Here is a 20,442-nt window from a genome sequence, read left to right as displayed (position 1 = left end):
TTCGTGACTTCAAGGATCCATACTCTTTGGTTTTATCGGTAAAGTCACGTAGGTGAAAACAGTCACACCTGATGGCGGATGCTTGTGTTGCTTCCGAAACGTCGTGATTTAATTTAGTTTTATTTTATTTTGTTTTCACCTACGTGACTTTATCGAACAAAACAAAGAGTAAGGTCTCCACCCCACCAGTAACATTCGAGTACGCATCTCGTCGGTTGTTCCAGTGGGGTATCCTGCCCATCTGCATCGGTCTTCACAGGTGCCACTCGCTGACACAATTCACCCCAACGGTCTGCTAAAGGGTACACACGGGGGGGGGGGGGAATCTTTGTCTTTCAGAGTTTTATGAACTCTGTGAGCAACCTGCTGTCAACAAATACGACGAGCAGCACAGCACGGGAAGCCGTCAAAACCGAGAGCTCCAGGCTGCTGAAGAACGTGGAGGCGTTCGCCAACACCATTGACACCAACGCCTTCCACACGACGACAGGTAGCGGGCACGGAGCGCTCGGCACGGAGCGCTCGGCACGGAGCGCTCGGCACGCGCAGCGCCGAGGCCCAGTCTGACGTACGACGAGAGCGGATGAGATAATGATTAAGTCGTGGGGTTGTTGTCACAAGTGCTGGTGGTGTAGTTCTGAAGGTGACAGCAGAATGTCGTGGGGTTGTTGTCACAAGTGCTGGTGGTGTAGTTCTGGTGACAGCAGAATGGGCGGGAGTGGCTAAGGAGGGGTTGGGGTAGGGTTAGTGATAGGGGTAGAAGTAGTGATAGGGATTGGGGTAGCGATAGTGGTAGGGGTAGTGGTAGGGGTATGGGTAGTGGTAGGGGTAGTTATAGGGGTATGGGTATTTAACTTGGGTGGTCACAGCTCCGTAACAAAGTAACACAGTGACACAGTGAGTGACACAGTGACACAGTGAGTGACACAGTGGCACAGTGACATCATAGTGACAAAGTGCGCGAACCATGGTACACCCCCCCCACCACACTCGACCGCACTCCACACACAAGGCGCTTTTGTGTGTGACGGACAGTAACCACGCGAATATGTCCTCTGTGGAGTGCAGATACGCAGAAGGATTTCAACATCACGACCGACAACATTGTGATAAGTGGCACGGTGTACAGCAGCAACATAACACAGTACTCGAAGGAGTATGTCAACAACAGGGTGTTCATTGACAAGGACGTGATCGAAAAACTTACACGACCCATCATCATCACCAGCATTTTCTTCCCGTGAGTGATGTGTCCTCGTCATCAGCATCCTGACATTAGGATGTTGTGACCTAGCGCCAGGATAATTGAATTGATCATGTGTTGCTGACTTTTCAGCTCAGTTACTCGGATTAGCTCGATTATAGTCGGGAAAATAGTGTGACCAATGTGTTTCTGGACGGGAGGTGATCGGTAGGTGTTTGGTGACGTCACCGGCACCGTCGGCCGTGGTTATTGCTGGGCGCAGTTCGGAGCGAGGGGGCAGGATGTGGGGAAAGACGTCGCCAGATTAAAAATGGTCCCAATAATAATCTCACAATTAAAACGTACGATGCTCATTCCATCCCAGGATCCCAATGCGCAATGCATGAAAAGCAGGAAACAAACACATACCAGGGGGCAAGCGACCAAACTAAAGAGGGAAGGTCAATTTAAAGAGATGGGTTTTCAAAGCAGACTTCAATATATCTACCGACTCTGATCGCCTGATTTCAAGTGGCGAGGCGTTCCATAGCTTGGCTGCCACGCTAACAAAAGCACGATCACCAAAAGAGCTCAACCTAGACCTGGGAGTGCTGAGGAGATAAGAAGAACTTGAGGACCTTGATGGAATAAGTAATGTGGGGTGAGTCCCTCTCAAAGCATTATAGCTTAATAGCAGTATCTTAAAATCCACACGGAATTTGACCGGTAGCCAGTGAAGAGATAAGAAGACTGGTGTAATGTGCAGGAAGTGATGCATTCTGGCAATAGTTCTTAGGTGGAAAAATAACATTTAAATCTCCTTAGATATATGTGACTCAAAGGATAATGAGCGGTCGAACTGGAAAGAGACTCGTCCTGTACTATTTTACACGTCGACAAAACTCCCGAATTCGACCCATGACATCGGCGGGGACTTTAACACCAATGCCTGTTATAATACATGCAGAAGGTGATCTGTGACCAGAGGATTAACCCTCCCGTCACACCTCGCATGTCCCACCACATATTATCTTATTTCATATGTATAGAGCGCCTTAGCTCAAGGCGTTTGACAGAGTTTAATAGCGATAACAACAACAGAGTGATTTAGATGGCCAGGAACAGTGCAAGGGCCAAAGGATGAGTGATCGTACCACAGGGCACATGGGAGGGGGCGGGGGGTCACGAGAGGGCTATAGGGGAGGGTCGGGCAGGAGTGGAGGGGCGAGGGAAGGGAAGAGGAAGGGAATGGGCAGTGGAGAACTGGTGAGGCTCTAAGAGAGGGGTGTGAGGAGTACACGTCGTCGCCGGATTGCGTGCGTTTCGCGTGCGGGGCCTTGTCTTGTGACCACCGACTTAACAGACGGGGTTCACGGGCCACCCTCGGGCCGTGCTGAACTGTCCCCAACGTGGCCAGGGAGGGGGCGGGTCCACACCAAGCCCCTGGGGCAAAACGCAGCAGTGGCAATGACGGCCGCATTGCACTGATGGTTCCCCAGGATGTCACCGGCAAGGTTGTCTCCTTGTCCTGCTGCTGCTGCTGTCCACAATGTTGTGGCTGCAATGTCGGCTCTCTTGAGTCGACGGTCGAACACAAAGCTTCACGTACGCCATATCTGGACTTTTTACGCTTTTTTAGTTTCTCAAAATATAGGGAAGCCTGTGACACGATCGCCAGTTGACATTGCCCCGACTCTTAAAGTAAAGTATAGATAAGCATCCCAGTGATTCTTGCGACAATCGTCTCTTTGACGATAATTGCTCATGACAATGCCAGTGAAAGGGACTCGCATGTTACCGACGCTCGCTGACACCCCCATGTGACACTGACGCCTGCGACTCCGATCATTGTGACGACGATGACATCGACGTCGTCCATTGAACCGTGACAAGCCTGTGATGCTGCTACCCACTGCCACACCAACGCAGGACGCTAGGAGACGTTCTCAGACCGGCTGCCCCTGGGAACTCAACGAATGAGACGGCCAATGAAAAGATCGTGAGCATCGTGGTCAGCACCATCTTAAAAGTCAATTCCAGCCTGAGCAAGATCTCCATGGATATGAATCTCATTCCGCTGGGCAGAAACTACAGCAACAGCAACTACAGCTGCGTCCACTGGAGTTTCAAGGTAACCAGCATGCCCTTGCAGAACGTGAGTGGTTACAGCCCTCACGTCACGTTTCAGGGTGTTGGGCGATGCCCCTTCTCCACTGGCACACCTGAGCCGTGCCAGTGCGGGGCCAACACGGTACGGGTGTCTTTGTTCACCGGCTCTTTGCCGGGTCGTCGCTCGACATTTCGAATCTGCCTCTGGGAGCAAGTGGCGTAAGCGTCTAATAACACATTCATTGCACGTGACACAATAGTGGCTCGGCTAGGCCTCTACAGATTTATGTACGTTTGGTAATCGACAACAGATTTAAATGCAACGTATTTATATGTTTGACAACTGAACATAGAGTGTTTATGTCCGTTGATTTGATGTACCCTTGGTTATCAAACGTGCACATTCTTTTATTTTGCCTATACTCAAATGTATGATTTATCAAGTATTTTAAAATGTACATCAAACTTTTATTTAATGCTTGAAAAGTATTTGATAAATTGTCAATAATTAATAATGTAGTTATTACATTGTTGATATGTCTCAGAAATAGAACATATATAACTAATCAAATATAGCAACAAATATCATGATTAGCTAGATAGCGCTTTTAAAGTCGCCAAATATTTAACTTGATACCTTTACCAAGTATTGAGAAGATACTTGGTAACTTAACACGTCACTAAATACATAACACGTGGAGACAGGAGATGATGTAGCTGGCCCTGCTGGTGATGGAGGGAAGCGAGTGGAGGAGGGAGTGGAGGCAGGAGATGATGTAGCTGGCCCTGCTGGTGATGGTGGGAAGCGAGTGGAGGAGGGAGTGGAGGCAGGAGATGATGTAGCTGGCCCTGCTGGTGATGGTGGGAAGCGAGTGGAGGAGGGAGTGGAGGCAGGAGATGATGTAGCTGGCCCTGCTGGTGATGGTGGGAAGCGAGTGGAGGAGGGAGTGGAGGCAGGAGATGATGTAGCTGGCCCTGCTGGAGATGGTGGGAAGCGAGTGGAGGCAGGAGATGATGTAGCTGACCCTGCTGGTGATGGTGGGAAGCGAGTGGAGGAGGGAGTGGAGGCAGGAGATGATGTAGCTGGCCCTGCTGGTGATGGTGGGAAGCGAGTGGAGGAGGGAGTGGAGGCAGGAGATGATGTAGCTGGCCCTGCTGGTGATGGTGGGAAGCGAGTGGAGGAGGGAGTGGAGGCAGGAGATGATGTAGCTGGCCCTGCTGGAGATGGAGGGAAGCGAGTGGAGGAGGGAGTGGAGGCAGGAGATGATGTAGCTGGCCCTGCTGGAGATGGTGGGAAGCGAGTGGAGGCAGGAGATGATGTAGCTGACCCTGCTGGTGATGGTGGGAAGCGAGTGGAGGAGGGAGTGGAGGCAGGAGATGATGTAGCTGGCCCTGCTGGTGATGGTGGGAAGCGAGTGGAGGAGGGAGTGGAGGCAGGAGATGATGTAGCTGGCCCTGCTGGTGATGGTGGGAAGCGAGTGGAGGAGGGAGTGGAGGCAGGAGATGATGTAGCTGGCCCTGCTGGAGATGGTGGGAAGCGAGTGGAGGAGGGAGTGGAGGCAGGAGATGATGTAGCTGGTCCTGCTGGTGATGGTGGGAAGCGAGTGGAGGAGGGAGTGGAGGAAGGAGATGATGTAGCTGGCCCTGCTGGTGATGGTGGGAAGCGAGTGGAGGCAGGAGATGATGTAGCTGACCCTGCTGGTGATGGTGGGAAGCGAGTGGAGGAGGGAGTGGAGGCAGGAGATGATGTAGCTGGCCCTGCTGGTGATGGTGGGAAGCGAGTGGAGGAGGGAGTGGAGGCAGGAGATGATGTAGCTGGCCCTGCTGGTGATGGTGGGAAGCGAGTGGAGGAGGGAGTGGAGGCAGGAGATGATGTAGCTGGCCCTGCTGGAGATGGTGGGAAGCGAGTGGAGGAGGGAGTGGAGGCAGGAGATGATGTAGCTGGTCCTGCTGGTGATGGTGGGAAGCGAGTGGAGGAGGGAGTGGAGGAAGGAGATGATGTAGCTGGTCCTGCTGGTGATGGTGGGAAGCGAGTGGAGGAGGGAGTGGAGGAAGGAGATGATGTAGCTGGCCCTGCTGGTGATGGTGGGAAGCGAGTGGAGGCAGGAGATGATGTAGCTGACCCTGCTGGTGATGGTGGGAAGCGAGTGGAGGAGGGAGTGGAGGCAGGAGATGATGTAGCTGGCCCTGCTGGTGATGGTGGGAAGCGAGTGGAGGAGGGAGTGGAGGCAGGAGATGATGTAGCTGGCCCTGCTGGTGATGGTGGGAAGCGAGTGGAGGAGGGAGTGGAGGCAGGAGATGATGTAGCTGGCCCTGCTGGAGATGGTGGGAAGCGAGTGGAGGAGGGAGTGGAGGCAGGAGATGATGTAGCTGGTCCTGCTGGTGATGGTGGGAAGCGAGTGGAGGAGGGAGTGGAGGAAGGAGATGATGTAGCTGGCCCTGCTGGTGATGGTGGGAAGCGAGTGGAGGCAGGAGATGATGTAGCTGACCCTGCTGGTGATGGTGGGAAGCGAGTGGAGGAGGGAGTGGAGGCAGGAGATGATGTAGCTGGCCCTGCTGGTGATGGTGGGAAGCGAGTGGAGGAGGGAGTGGAGGCAGGAGATGATGTAGCTGGCCCTGCTGGTGATGGTGGGAAGCGAGTGGAGGAGGGAGTGGAGGCAGGAGATGATGTAGCTGGCCCTGCTGGAGATGGTGGGAAGCGAGTGGAGGAGGGAGTGGAGGCAGGAGATGATGTAGCTGGTCCTGCTGGTGATGGTGGGAAGCGAGTGGAGGAGGGAGTGGAGGCAGGAGATGATGTAGCTGGCCCTGCTGGTGATGGTGGGAAGCGAGTGGAGGAGGGAGTGGAGGCAGGAGATGATGTAGCTGGTCCTGCTGGTGATGGTGGGAAGCGAGTGGAGGAGGGAGTGGAGGCAGGAGATGATGTAGCTGGCCCTGCTGGTGATGGTGGGAAGCGAGTGGAGGAGGGAGTGGAGGCAGGAGATGATGTAGCTGGTCCTGCTGGTGATGGTGGGAAGCGAGTGGAGGAGGGAGTGGAGGCAGGAGATGATGTAGCTGGCCCTGCTGGTGATGGAGGGAAGCGAGTGGAGGAGGGAGTGGAGGCAGGAGATGATGTAGCTGGTCCTGCTGGTGATGGAGGGAAGTCAGTGGAGGAGGGAGTGGAGGCAGGAGATGATGTAGCTGGTCCTGCTGGTGATGGTGGGAAGCGAGTGGAGGAGGGAGTGGAGGCAGGAGATGATGTAGCTGGCCCTACTGGTGATGGTGGGAAGCGAGTGGAGGAGGGAGTGGAGGCAGGAGATGATGGAGCTGGCCCTGCTGGTGACGGAGGGAAGCCAGTGGAGGAGGGAGTGGAGGCAGGAGATGATGTAGCTGGTTCTGCTGGTGATGGTGGGAAGCGAGTGGAGGAGGGAGTGGAGGCAGGAGATGATGTAGCTGGCCCTGCTGGTGATGGAGGGAAGTCAGTGGAGGAGGGAGTGGAGGCAGGAGATGATGTAGCTGGTTTTGCTGGTGATGGTGGGAAGCGAGTGGAGGAGGGAGTGGAGGCAGGAGATGATGTAGCTGGCCCTGCTGGTGATGGAGGGAAGCCAGTGGAGGAGGGAGTGGAGGCAGGGGAGGGAATCCAGGCAAGGATGACGCGGTAAAGATGGCTGTGCAACCGTTGGGGTTTATTCTCTTCACCATCATTTTCCTTTTTTACCATTTGGCTCGTGCCTACGTACACTCATCGTCTTAGTTATTCTTATTTTCACCTTCATCTGCAGTTAGTCATAGAGCTCCCAAGGCCTTCCCCACCATTGCCGTGTATTTATATTGCTTCGATGAGCGAAGAAATTCGTGCAGAAATGTTGACGTTGTTGTGCATTGTACGCCTCCGACCGGGACTGAACTGGGCGTGCGTGCACGTTTGTGATTTGCAGATGAACAACTACTCGGGGGGGTGGTCCGACGAAGGCTGCACTGTCGGCAATTACAACAACGAGACCAATGTCCTGACGTGCATCTGCAGCCATCTCACCTCATTCTCCGTGCTCATGTCGCCCAACGGAGATAATGCATTAAGTGCAGAAGAAAAGAAAACCCTCGGCTACATCACCTACGTGGGCGTGAGCGTCTCCATGGCCGCGCTCGTGTGCGCCCTCATCGTCGAGGCCGTGGCCTGGCGCTACGTCAGGAAGCAGGAAAACTCGCGCATGCGTCACATCATCCTCATCAACATCTGCGTGTCGCTGCTCTTCGCCGACGTGTGGTTCTTCGTGGCCGCGTCCGAAGCCAGCACCATTTACAACACCAACCTCTGCCTCGCCTCCACCTTCCTCATGCACCTCGGCTACCTCTCGGTCTTCTTCTGGATGCTGTGCGAGGGCCTCTTCCTCTTCTACCTCGTCGTCATCATCTTCAGCCGCGTCCCCATGAAGCATCTCAGGGCGGCCGCGTTCGCCGTGGGCTACGGGGCGCCGGCCGTCATCGCGGTCGTCACCATCGCCGTGACGAAGCCGCGCGGCGCGTACACGCGGGAGGGAGTCTGCTGGCTCGACTGGGAGAACAGCCGGGCTCTGCTGTCCTTCGTCGTACCCGCGTTGGTCATCGTCGGCTTCAACACCATCATCCTGGTGGTGGTGCTCACCAAGATCCTGCGCCGTCGCAGCGTCAGCGCGGCCATCAGCGAGAGCCCCTCGGTTCGCGTCAAGCAGCTGGCCAAGAGCATCGCCGTCATGATGCCCGTCCTCGGGGTCACGTGGGGACTCGGCATCTTCGCTTTCACCGAAGCCGGCAGGCTCAACTACACTCTGCACATACTGTTCACCATATTCAACTCCCTGCAGGTGTGTCCTTTGCACGCATCACTTTAAGGTCAGACGTGGAAGCCAAAGCGGCGTTGCTCTGACGGAGATCGCAAATGTAAACACACAAAAATGCCTTTCACATGCTTCGAAAGGTGCAGCTCCACGATCGCCATGCCACTGACTTGCTGGCCGCGCTACCATCACCACCACCACCACCATCACCACCACCATCACCACCCCCATCACCACCATCAACACCACCACCATCAACACCACCACCATCAACACCACCACCATCAACACCACCACCATCAACACCACCACCATCAACACCACCACCATCAACACCACCACCTTCATCACTATCACCACCATTACCATCACCAGCATCAACCACCACCATCAACACCACCATCATCAACCACCACCATCAACACCACCACCATCAACACCACCACCATCAACACCACCACCATCAACACCACCACCATCAACACCACCACCATCAACACCACCACCATCAACACCACCACCATCAACACCACCACCTTCATCACTATCACCACCATTACCATCACCAGCATCAACCACCACCATCAACACCACCATCATCAACCACCACCATCAACACCACCATCATCAACCACCACCATCAACACCACCACCATCAACACCACCACCATCAACACCACCACCATCAACACCACCACCATCAACACCACCACCATCAACACCACCACCATCAACACCACCACCATCAACACCACCACCATCAACACCACCACCTTCATCACTATCACCACCATTACCATCACCAGCATCAACCACCACCATCAACACCACCATCATCAACCACCACCATCAACACCACCACCATCAACACCACCACCATCAACACCACCACCATCAACACCACCACCATCAACACCACCACCATCAACACCACCACCATCAACACCACCACCATCAACACCACCACCATCAACACCACCACCACCATCAACACCACCACCACCATCAACACCACCACCATCAACACCACCAGCATCATCAACCACCACCATCATCACTATCACCACCATCAACACCACCATCATCAACCACCACCATCATCACTATCACCACCATTATCATCATCACCAAAACTAATATCCCCCGTATAGCCTGTAACAGACTTTTGGGGCAAGTGCTGTTGGCGAGCACCTAAAAAAGGCCGGTACGGCACACGAGGGGGTGGGTGGCCAGCACCACGCCCGCCTTTGGTGTGGGGGATAAGCCGGGAGGGGGGGGGGGTGAGCGTTGTGAGCGCCAGTGCTGAGGAGTCTCCACTGGGCGCACCCCGCTCGATTTGACCCCCTGCGTGTTCGCCTTTTGTCCCAGTGCCCCCCCCGCTCCCTCTCCCCCGCTCCCCCCCCTCTCCCCCCCCCCACTCCCCCTCCCCCCCACACTCTCTGGATCGCCGAGTGCGTGCGGTGCCATCCACTGTCAGCAGGGCGCCGTCCTCCGATACGGGGACTCCTCTACTTACGAACATTCGACTTACGAACTTTCAGAGATACGAACAAACCCGTCCGTTATGTCCAGGTGCCTGTTCGGCCGAGAGTCGCAAGTTCAACTTCCGCGCAATAGATGGCGCCGGTGGCATCTACTTCTGCAGAACGCGAAGAACCAGTGGCATCTACAGAAGCTTATACAACTTTTAAAGTCATTCCCCGTGTCTAGTGTACATGCCTCACAGCACGTTTAGAATCGACGGGAGTAAAGTTGAACTTACGAACAAATCGACTTACAAACACAGACTTTTGGTACCTACCTCGTTCGTAAGTAGAGGAGCTCCCGTTGTAACATTCTACTATTTGTTGTTTCGTTGTGACGTCACAGGGCTTGTTCATATTCCTCTTCGACTGCCTCATGGACATCGAGGTGAGAGCATGCGCCCTGCGGCGCGTACACTCGCTGTCGTTATCACTGCAGGGGAGTGGTGGCGCGGTGGTTAGCGCGGCCGTGCTGTCGATCAACTCGGCGACCCGAGTTTAGTTTGCGGCCACGGCCAACGTCAGGGGCGGGTCCTGGACCACCCCCCGTCACCTCCTGTGACCAGCGTGGTGAAGTTTGCTAAAACAGCCCCCATGACCGACACAGCATCGGAAAGTGCCCGTGCATTGTTGTTTGTGTGTAGATATTACGACGAATGTTTGGCCGACGCCGGGCATGACATGCGTTGTCGATTGAGATGCTTGAGTGAATGCAAGAATCGATTATTTTTCATTCGTGCACCATTACATCCGAACGTTACCATGCGACTCGTGAAACAAAGGGGGCATTGACAAGGGCGGGAGCCCAGAGCGACAGACAAACAACACGAACGGCACACAAGCGACGCACGCGACGCACGCAAACAACACGATCGAGACACCGCGATGGTGATTATTCGCGAGCCGAAGCGTGACAGCCATCGAGTGCCAGCTGTGGTGGTGGTGATGGTGGGTAGGTCGACTCAGCCTCAAATGAGTACCCGGTGCGATGTGTAAACATCGCCACTGGGGAGACAAAGGCGGCCGGGCGTGGTGTTGGCCACCCACCCCCTCGTGTGCCGTGCCGGCATTTTTTAGGTGCTTGGTGGTGATGGTGGTGGTTGATTCTGGTGGTGATGATGGTGATGGTCGTGGTTGATTCTGGTGGTGATGATGGTGGTGGTGGTGATGGTGGTGGTGGTTAATTCTGGTGGTGTTGATGGTGGCGAGGCCCCCAGGGCAGAGACATGGCGAGTCGCCACGCAGCCCGGGGTTGCCCCAGCTGCGGCTTTTCCTACTGCAGTTGCAATCCAGCGGTGGTCCCGTCGATATGAATCTTTGGCCGCTTTAAAAAAAATTCCGCATGATGATGAGCCACTTTGCTGAGCGATCATTTGTGGTTTGCCAGGTCGCTTCTGAAACAGAGCTAACATAGCTCAGTGGGCTTGACCTGGCACGATAGTTGAAACAATGGGCAAGTTTCTTAACCCCCCCCCCCATCCACCCAGAAAACGAATGAGTAGACCACATAATTGTTTTTTTTACCCTTTAATCTGGCGACAAAACTGACACCTTTTTTACAAGGAGTCATGTTTGCATTGACCACAATACCTGCGGTCGGAATGCAAACAAAAAAAAACACAACTCTGATAATGTATGCACTGTCCTTGAAATTGATTGGTCCAAACCCGAGACAGCTTTTCTTAGGGCCTAGTCTCACATGGTGTTGGACCAGATGACGCCAAAAGGTGCACGAAAAACAAATAAATAAAAGGTGTCAGTTTTGTTGCCAGATAAAAGGGTAAAAAAAACCATTATCATATTTTGCTACTGGCAAAGGAGGTTCCAATGGTGAGTAGACCACAGTTGATAGATGGCGTGCGGCGGGGTGACATGCGGGTACCCCCGCTTCAACCAGCGTGGAAGAGTAGGCCAAATACCGGACAGACTCTAGAGTGGCTCTGTGGAGTAGTAGAGCGCCCTGTCGTGGAGAGGGAGATGTTGCAAGGGCGCCGCGCCTTTAGCTCAGCCGATGAGTGGGTTGTTGTTGTTTGAAGTCCTGCCGAGTGGGTTGTTGTTGTTTGAAGTCCTGCCGAGTGGGTTGTTGTTGTTTGAAGTCCTGCCGAGTGGGTTGTTGTTGTTTGAAGTCCTGCCGAGTGGGTTGTTGTTGTTTGAAGTCCTGCCGAGTGGGTTGTTGTTGTTTGAAGTCCTGCCGAGTGGGTTGTTGTTGTTTGAAGTCCTGCCGAGTGGGTTGTTGTTGTTTGAAGTCCTGCCGAGTGGGTTGTTGTTGTTTGAAGTCCTGGCGAGTGGGTTGTTGTTGTTGTTGTTTGAAGTCCTGGCGAGTGGGTTGTTGTTGTTGTTGTTGTTTGAAGTCCTGGCGAGTGGGTTGTTGTTGTTAGAAGTCCTGCCGAGTGGGTTGTTGTTGTTTGAAGTCCTGGCGAGTGGGTTGTTGTTGTTGTTGTTTGAAGTCCTGGCGAGTGGGTTGTTGTTGTTGTTGTTGTTTGAAGTCCTGGCGAGTGGGTTGTTGTTGTTAGAAGTCCTGCCGAGTGGGTTGTTGTTGTTGTTGCTGTTGCACGTGTCACGAGTCACGGTCCGCCACCACCCTCTGCAGGTGCGCAAGGCGATCAAGAAAGTGACGGGGATCAACCTCGTCGCACGACACGTGAGTCGCGGGGGGCTGGGGGGGGGGCTGGGGGGGGCTGGGGGGGGCTCCGTGGCGTTCCGACGTTGGGCCGCACGCGAACTTCCACACTCCGCCTTTTCCATCTCGCGTTTCATCATCGCCATCATCATCAGCAGCAGCAGCAGCGGTGGTCTATCCACTGCTGAATTAAGGCCCCCCTCTATCTCTCAGGGTGTCTGTGGCGCGGTCTCCACTGTGGCTGCCGCTCCGTGGATAGTTCCGATCAAGCGGCCCGCGGGCCTCGCTTGCAGCGTGTCTTGCACAGCAGGCCCCGCTTAGCTCTTCTCTCTCCACGTGTGATGCGATGGACTCCATTCGTGTGCGCGTGAAAGAGAAGGCCGATTACCATGTACCCCACGTGTATGTTGCAACACTGTTCGCATGAATGTTGAACCTTCGTGCTAATCTGGGGGTGGAAGAACAACAAACGAAACAAAGACACGCACACGCGTGTCCTTCTTGAATCCCGGCATCATCCCCCGCATGCACCTCGCCGCTCTTATCTGTGCACTTGTTCCGCTCGCTGTGTCGGTGTCCAGCGGGGCTGCATGAGGTTTGGTCTCTGTCGGCGTGATACGTCAGCGACACGTGCGTCCGCGTGCGAGCGGGCGTCGACTCAGATGAGTACCTGGTGCGATGTGTAGTAGAACATCGCCACTTAGGGGGACAAAGGCGCCCGAGCGCGGTGCTGGTCACCCACCCCCTCGTGTGCCGTGCCGGCCTTCAAATGTGCTCGCTAAGAGCACTTGTCCCAAGAGGCTGTGAAGGCTACACGGGGAGCCTTTGTCTGTGTGAGTGTGTGAATGAGTGAGCGAGTTGGAGTCTCTGTGTGACGAGCTTCTCGCTTTGTCCACAGGAGGGCAGCAGCAGTCAGGGACCTCACGGGAAGAGCCGATGTGAGTGACGTCACCTCCAGCTTCCACGAACACCACTACCGCCACCACCACCACCACTACCACCACCACCGCCACCACTACTACCACCCCCGCCACCACTAACCCCACTACCACCACTACCACCATCACCGCCACCACTACTACCACCACCATCATCACTACGACCACCACTGCCACCACCACTACCACCATCACCACCACCACTACTACCACCACTACCACCACCACCATCACTACTACCACCACCGCCACCACTACTACCACCACTACCACCACCGCCACCACTAACAGCACTACCACCACTACCACCATCACCGCAACCACTACTATCACCATTACCACCATCACCGCCACCACTACTACCACCACTACCACCATCACCGCCACCACTACTACCACCACTACCACCATCACCACCACTACTATCACCACTATCACCACCACTACTACTACCACCATCATCACCACTACTACCACCATCACTGCCACCACTATTACCACCACTACCACCGCCATCTACCACCAAACCACGACATCCATGTTTGCAACCCTGTTGACTTGTTTATCGATTTGTTTGTTTAGTTCACTTGTTTGAATCCGTGTGTTGTTTATGCATATATGTGTTTGTTTACAGATCTTGTATGTATCTGTGTACACTCCGACTTGTTTGTTAACGCGTTCATTTACATGCTTTACGTGTTCGCTGAGGTGCTTGTGTACGAGCTTGTGTACGAGTGTGTTTGTTTGTCTCGGCAGCCACGGGGATGACCGACCCGCGCTTGAAGACCAAGGTCAAGGGGACGGTGCGCGACCGCGTGCGGCAGAGTGGCCCCACGCTGCCCAGCCTGAGCACCAGCAACTACGACTCGCTCGTCAGCGAGTAGGGCAACAACGCCCCCCGGGCAACAACACCCCGGCAACAACACGTGGGCAATACCTGGGCAACAATCGGGCAATACCTGGGCAACACGTGGACAATACCTGGGCAACACCTGGGATACACGTGGGCAACGCCCCGTCAACACATGGGCAACACATGGGCAACACATGGGCAACGCCCCATCAACACATGGGCAACACATGGGCAACACATGGGCAACACATGGGCAACGCCCCATCAACACATGGGCAACACATGGGCTACACATGGGCAACACATGGGCAACGCCCCATCAACACATGGGCAACACATGGGCTACACATGGGCTACACGTGGGCAACGCCCCGTCGACACATGGGCAACACATGGGCTACACGTGGGAAACTCTTGAGCAACATCTGCTAAACATCAACACCCGGGCAATATGGGTGACCGTGAGAGTTTGGCGTCGCACACAAGAATCCGGAATAAAACACCCGTCACACGCATGAGTGAGTAAAACTCACAAGGTCTGCACAGATGGATTTACCAATGCACATGCTGTACCGTCGTAGACTGCCCTGGCCACGCCGCAGCACCCCACCCCCTGCTGCCCGTTACGGGCACCACCCCCACGCACCACGTGGAGATAGCGCCCCCTCGTGGTCACTGGGGGGCCCCAACCAGCACCCTCGCCCCCCACCGAATTAACAGCGGTAACCACAACCCAGGAGAACCTCACTGAGTCTCAAGACTCCAATTCAGGAGGGTCCTGCTACATTGGACCGTTTGTCCCCATCCCATTATTGGTGAGGGTTTGTGGAGGGACCCCGACTCCGCGCACGAGAGGGTGACCACTCCGCGTGGATTCAATCCACAAACCCAATCGAGGGAGCGGATGAAATCACATCCGCTGTGCTGCGGCCCTGCGAATCGTTCGCCAATTGTGAATATTCTCGAGCAGTGTTCTTCGTTGCAATGGCCCGCGGGCCACTGGCACCCCCTGGTGGACTTTAGTGCGGCCTCCCCGTCAATGCACACAGCGAAGACGCGCCCCACCATCACCACCATCATCACCATCACCACCACCATCATCACCACCATCATCATCACCACCACCATCATCACCACCACCATCACCACCACCACCATCACCACCATCATCATCACCACCACCATCATCACCACCATCATCACCACCACCATCACCACCATCATCGCCGTGCTGATGTCAAACCCCCAATGGTTTCAAATGCGTGGCGGCCCTCACACCGATGATGTCACAACGGTGAAAGTGCCCCCCCACCCCAGGTGAAAATTAGTCAAGAACGAGGGGTGATGGCGGGCGGGGGGGGAGGGGCGGAGGGGCGTGGGGGGAGGGGGCGTGAGGGGAGGGGGCGTGGGGGGAGGGGGCGTGAGGGGAGGGGCGTGGGGGGAAGGAGCTGGGGGGAGTGGGCTGCTTGATTAGCGATGGATCGTCAGGGAACGGCTGGAGGCGGTGAGGCAGTGAGTGACGTTGCCACAGAGACATTGAAAGCACGGTGGATGGTGATGCTGATATGGATGGTTATGTGGATGGTGATCGATCTGGATGGTGATGCTGATATGGATGGTGATCGATCTGGATGGTGATGTGGATGGTGATGTGCGCGGGTGTAGATGTGTATCCATCTGTACGCGGTGCGCTCGCGGTGCTGATGGGTGTTTTGTTTTGGAAACCCAATGGCGATGTTGGGCCTGGATCGCAGTGGCATTCCTGTGCATAACAGCAGTGACGATGACGACGGAGGGAGCGGTGGCGCAGCGGTTAACGCGCTGCGCTGTGCGCAACCGAGGCAACCTCGGTTGGAATCCGGGCCTTGGATACTATCAGTGGCGAGCGATCTCTGTGGTCCTTTCTTCACGAACCCGCATTGACCGAGGTGGTGCAGTGCAGTCAGACAATCCCGATGGCTCACGCGGCGTGGGGAGGCCCTCAGCAGTGGAAGGACGCAGGCCTCCGGGTAGATCTTGTGCGGGTGACGAAGAAGCCCCAATTTTTATGAAGGTACCTGATTGTAAACCTTTACAATAAATGAGGTCATTTATTGTAAAGGTCAATAAATGACCTCCAAATTCACTGCTTTCGTATAATAATGTTTCATATCACACCCAAGTATTTATCTTTTTGCTATAGTTTACACATTTTACGTGGTGATGATTAGGGTTGGGTAGAGGTGATGTAACGGTTGATCCCATAATCGATCAAATATCGATAATGAAGATAAAGAACACGTGGATGACGTTTCGTCTGTGCAAATATAATCGATGGGTATTTGTTTTTAAACGTACATTAAGGACACTCCGTCTCATTCGCGTTGTACGCAAAGGGTTCATGGGAACAGCGCAGCCGCTAGAGGCGACACGATTCACCGCGGCGTTCAACAACAACAACAACAACCACAACAACCACATTGGCTCGCGACGGCCGAGCCGGGGAACAAAGGACGCCAATGATCTTCTGTATGCATGTAGGTTGAACTTCTTTCGCACCGTACGTAGCCAACCGTGCTAATCGGAGGTGTAGGAGATTCCGCGGGCATGCCTGCGGTCAGCTGCCCGGGCGATGGGGGTGGCAAGCGCCCTGCGCGAGTGGGGAGCAGCAGCTGGCACGAGACCTTCGCTCGCTGCGGTCGTGAAGAGGGGCGAGTGAGCAGGGTGGAGCTCCTTCTCGGGGCTCGTCCACTCGCCATCATGATTTGAGAGCTGGCCCCGACTCCATGCCACGTGCAGCACTCACCGCCTCGACAGTCGTCTGCACACACCCAGCCCCGTGACCTCTCCCGAGTCTCGGTCCAGTCGATAGTCAAACAACCAAAGTAGAATCTAGATTTGAAGTTTCTCCACAGTTCTGCCTGTCGGCTGATGATGCTGGTTGTAAGGACTGGCGAAACGCCGTACTCGGAATTGTAAATGTTGTGGGTTTACTCTCCAACACACCGGGTGTGCTGTACGAGTAACAAATGAATATGTTATGTTTACGTGACAACCCTTTATCATAGGCTCTGTCGGGTGGTGGCGGGTTTAACGACACATTTATATTTACGGGATCGAACACCAAAAACCTGCATTATGGATAATATTGGTCGCGACATCCTACTACGTGTTAAAATGATTACGTGAAGCACAATATTATGTTTCGTTACGTTGGTGGAATGATTGAAGATTTGAAAATGCAATTGCCTATCTCTAAAGAATAAAATTATACCAAATATTTATCCAGGAAAGACCGAGTCTCACAACTTGCGTCTGTGTGCGTTTGTTCTACGTGGTTCCCAGCTACATTGACAATGTTTGGCCATGAATTCCGTTCATGGGAGTTTAGCTTCACGCGGAAAGAAAAGCCAACCATACATCGGAGGTCGGATGACGGGCACTGCCACATCTCCTGGAATTCATCATCAGCCATGATCTATTCACTGATTGATGAAGGCATTGTCATACGTTGTCATCACTCCCCGTCTCACAATGCCCACACTGCAGAAAAGGTTTTGAACGTGGTGACTTCCTCATCGTTTCATCACTCCGTCTCCACGGAGCGAGCGTGCAAGACTCGCTCCATCTCGTGGAGATGGACGTGCAGCCAGGGCCACCAGTGTGATATGACAACAATCACACGCAAAGACAAAGACCTACCCCGGTATAGCCTTCACAGACTGTCGGGGCAATTGCTGTTAGCGCGCACCTACGAAGGCCGGCATGGCACACGAGGGGGTGGGTGGCCAGCACCACGCCCGACCGCCTTTGTCTTCCAGTGGAGATGTTTACTAGGCACCGCACCAGGAACTCATTTGAGGCCGAGTCGACCGAGGGGAGGCGCAGGAGCGGTTCAGACAATCGTCGCTGGTTGTTGATGGCCGTGAGCGGGAATCGAACTCGGGTGTCCGGGTTCGTAGTAGCGCAGCGTGGCGCTAACCGCGGCGCCACCGTTCCCCCACACGCGAGACCCAGGGCGAGTGTGGGAATTCCTCTCCCGCAGCCTCGCGACGAGGACAAAACACCAGAGGAGGCATCACACGAAGGAGCTTTTGTTCCACTCCCTTCACTGTCATCGTCATTTTCGTCTCTCCCACGTCTCGGGCGCTCGCCGCCTCGGCCATCGCTCGCTCGTCCGTGCCGCCGTCTGTTTGGCCGAAGGAAATTGCACGCGGGAGAGCAAATGTTGACGCAGGAGGAGGAGGAGAGTCGGGCAAAGCGCAGGGCGCTTCCGTGGAGAGACGACGGGGATCGACGTGGAGACAGACGAGCTGCGGCTGTGTCGCCATGGCAACTGACGGAGCAGTGGAGCGATGAGCCACGGGCGCCACGTGGGAGCCACGGGGACACTGGTCCTCGGTAAACGACTGCCATTATTGTTGTTGTCATAGGGAGTATTAAAGTTTACATGGGCAAGCGTGCTGTCGTTCCGTCACCATGGAGCGGGCAATTTGCCTCCGGTAACCATGGAGAGGGTAAATTGCCTCCTGGTGCTGGCCACCCACCACCCCTCGTGTGCCGTGCCGGCCTTCATAGGTGCTGATACTCGCTAACAGCACTTGCCCCTACAGCCTGGTATGGCCATATGGGGGATCTTTGTCTTTTGTGCGTGTGTGTAAGAGTACGGATGTGTTTGGCAGTCAGTCAACACATGGCACCTGGGTGTGTCGTGTGACCTATCAGCGAGCGTTCCACACTTCACGTGGCCTTAGAGTGCACCTAGCCTGGCACAAGCGCTGTGATTATGTCACCGCCACGAGGCGAACGGCGGCTGCTGTTTACGCGAATATTATTTTTTGGGAATCCTGAATTTCGCGTCTCGGCCCGATACACACAGGCACGCCAGTTCTGGTGTGTGTGGGTTCATATATATTCGATTTGCTTAATCGCTGTACTTAATTTAGTTTTGCTTTTATCATTCTGGTGACCCCAGGTCGCTCTTGCAAATGAGGCTCCTATCCCGGTCTCTGTTGAGTTTTCACAACCAGCTAAACAGAATCCACGTGACATTCTCCGTCCTGCGAATACCACGATCAGTCACCGCTGCACATGAGCTGCACACCTCCCGTTACCATCATCATCATCACCACCACCACCACCCCCACACTACCCAGGTCACTCTTGCAAACAACTCATCGTGCGCACTCGAGTCCTCTCACCTGGCGAAACAAACTCGACTTGGAACGATGCCCGCAGCGGCGCAACGCGCACACCAAACTCCCCCCGTCACGCGCGACGCTCAACGCTTCACGGACGAGACAGAGTTTACCGAAGGCACTGCAGTCCTGCTCTCCCAACTCCTTTATTCGGCAACGCTGATCCTGGACCGCCTTCAACAGCTCCCCATCGGCGCGTACTTCTCGCGCGAGACCGTGGCTGTCAAGTCCACAACGTAGCTCCAGTCCGACAGGGCACAACAGCCCAGACTTGCACGCACACACTGACGCATTCTCCATCGGCAAGACTGACACACACCGCGCTGATAACAAGACACCCGACGCGGAATTTCCTCAATGTGCCGAATTTGATGCCACGTTAGTCGCTACAAACTATGAAGGTTGCACTACAGGACGATCCATTTTACAGGCAACCCACAAATGATACAATTGCTTCTCAATTATCATTCACTGATCCAGGAAATACACGCCGAGTCGTAGGGCTCATGTTTAGGAGGGTGCTGCTGCCACATTGGGGTTTTTATTTGGGAGTTATTTTCAGCCAATTAATTTATCATGCCACGTGCAAGGAAACTGGACCACCCGGAGAAAACCCACGCCTTGCGTGAGGGGGCAACGCCCTATCCCCCTCAACCCCCTCCCCCGTACAGATGGAAACCGATGGCGATCAGTCCACATTTGCTGCAGCGCCTCCGCCTGGCCAGCCAGGAGTACGGCACCTCCTCGACGTCTACGGCGTGGGAGCGTCACACGGTGAGCGCCGTGATCCACCAACCCTCACTGCTACGTCCACAGCGTTGGATCACCGCCGCCACCGCTCACCACCTGACTGAATATTGTGGACGAGATGGTGCAGTCGTCGAGCAGAGGAGTAGGCGGTGGGAGATTCAACGAGTCGCATTGAGATTGCTGGGAGACACGAGGATTTGAAACGGCACGTTGTGCTCTCTCCGTCTCACTCTTCACGCATGGAGCTGCCTCCATATTCTCCAACTATTCCGATAATCGATAATCGATGTGAATCTTCCGACCGATGCACGACTTCATGTTTCCGCTGGAAGTGCCGCCGCTTCCGCGCGTTCCTGCCAAAGCTCGCGCCACGTGGCGTCTGAGCCTGGCGTGTCACAGTGCAGATGTTGCGAAAATCCTAAAAAAACGTTGTACGCTGAACCTCACCCGCGATTATTTTAGTGGGGTATCTATAAACGGATCCGCCTGTATGAAT

At 54.6% G+C, this 20,442-nt stretch overlaps 1 protein-coding gene across 1 annotated transcript in view; it reads left to right on the top strand.

Annotated features, from left to right (window-relative positions):
* The window catches only part of LOC144935764 (adhesion G protein-coupled receptor F5-like), a 62,804-nt gene extending 48,612 nt beyond the window's left edge, over positions 1-14,192 (top strand). The window contains exons 19-26 of the mRNA XM_078862507.1: positions 340-490; positions 1,069-1,240; positions 3,113-3,314; positions 7,207-8,112; positions 9,955-9,996; positions 12,199-12,249; positions 13,127-13,166; positions 13,923-14,192. Coding sequence (XP_078718633.1) covers positions 340-490; positions 1,069-1,240; positions 3,113-3,314; positions 7,207-8,112; positions 9,955-9,996; positions 12,199-12,249; positions 13,127-13,166; positions 13,923-14,050 — 1,692 coding nt within the window. The 3' untranslated portion in view covers positions 14,051-14,192. The remainder of the gene's footprint in view (positions 1-339; positions 491-1,068; positions 1,241-3,112; positions 3,315-7,206; positions 8,113-9,954; positions 9,997-12,198; positions 12,250-13,126; positions 13,167-13,922) is intronic.
* Positions 14,193-20,442: the final 6,250 nt, after the last annotated feature.

Source organism: Lampetra fluviatilis, chromosome 14, assembly GCF_964198595.1.
Source record: "Lampetra fluviatilis chromosome 14, kcLamFluv1.1, whole genome shotgun sequence".
Taxonomy (NCBI): domain Eukaryota; kingdom Metazoa; phylum Chordata; class Hyperoartia; order Petromyzontiformes; family Petromyzontidae; genus Lampetra; species Lampetra fluviatilis.
The sequence above is the reverse complement of the archived record's forward strand: the minus strand, read 5'-3'. Positions and strand labels throughout refer to the sequence as shown.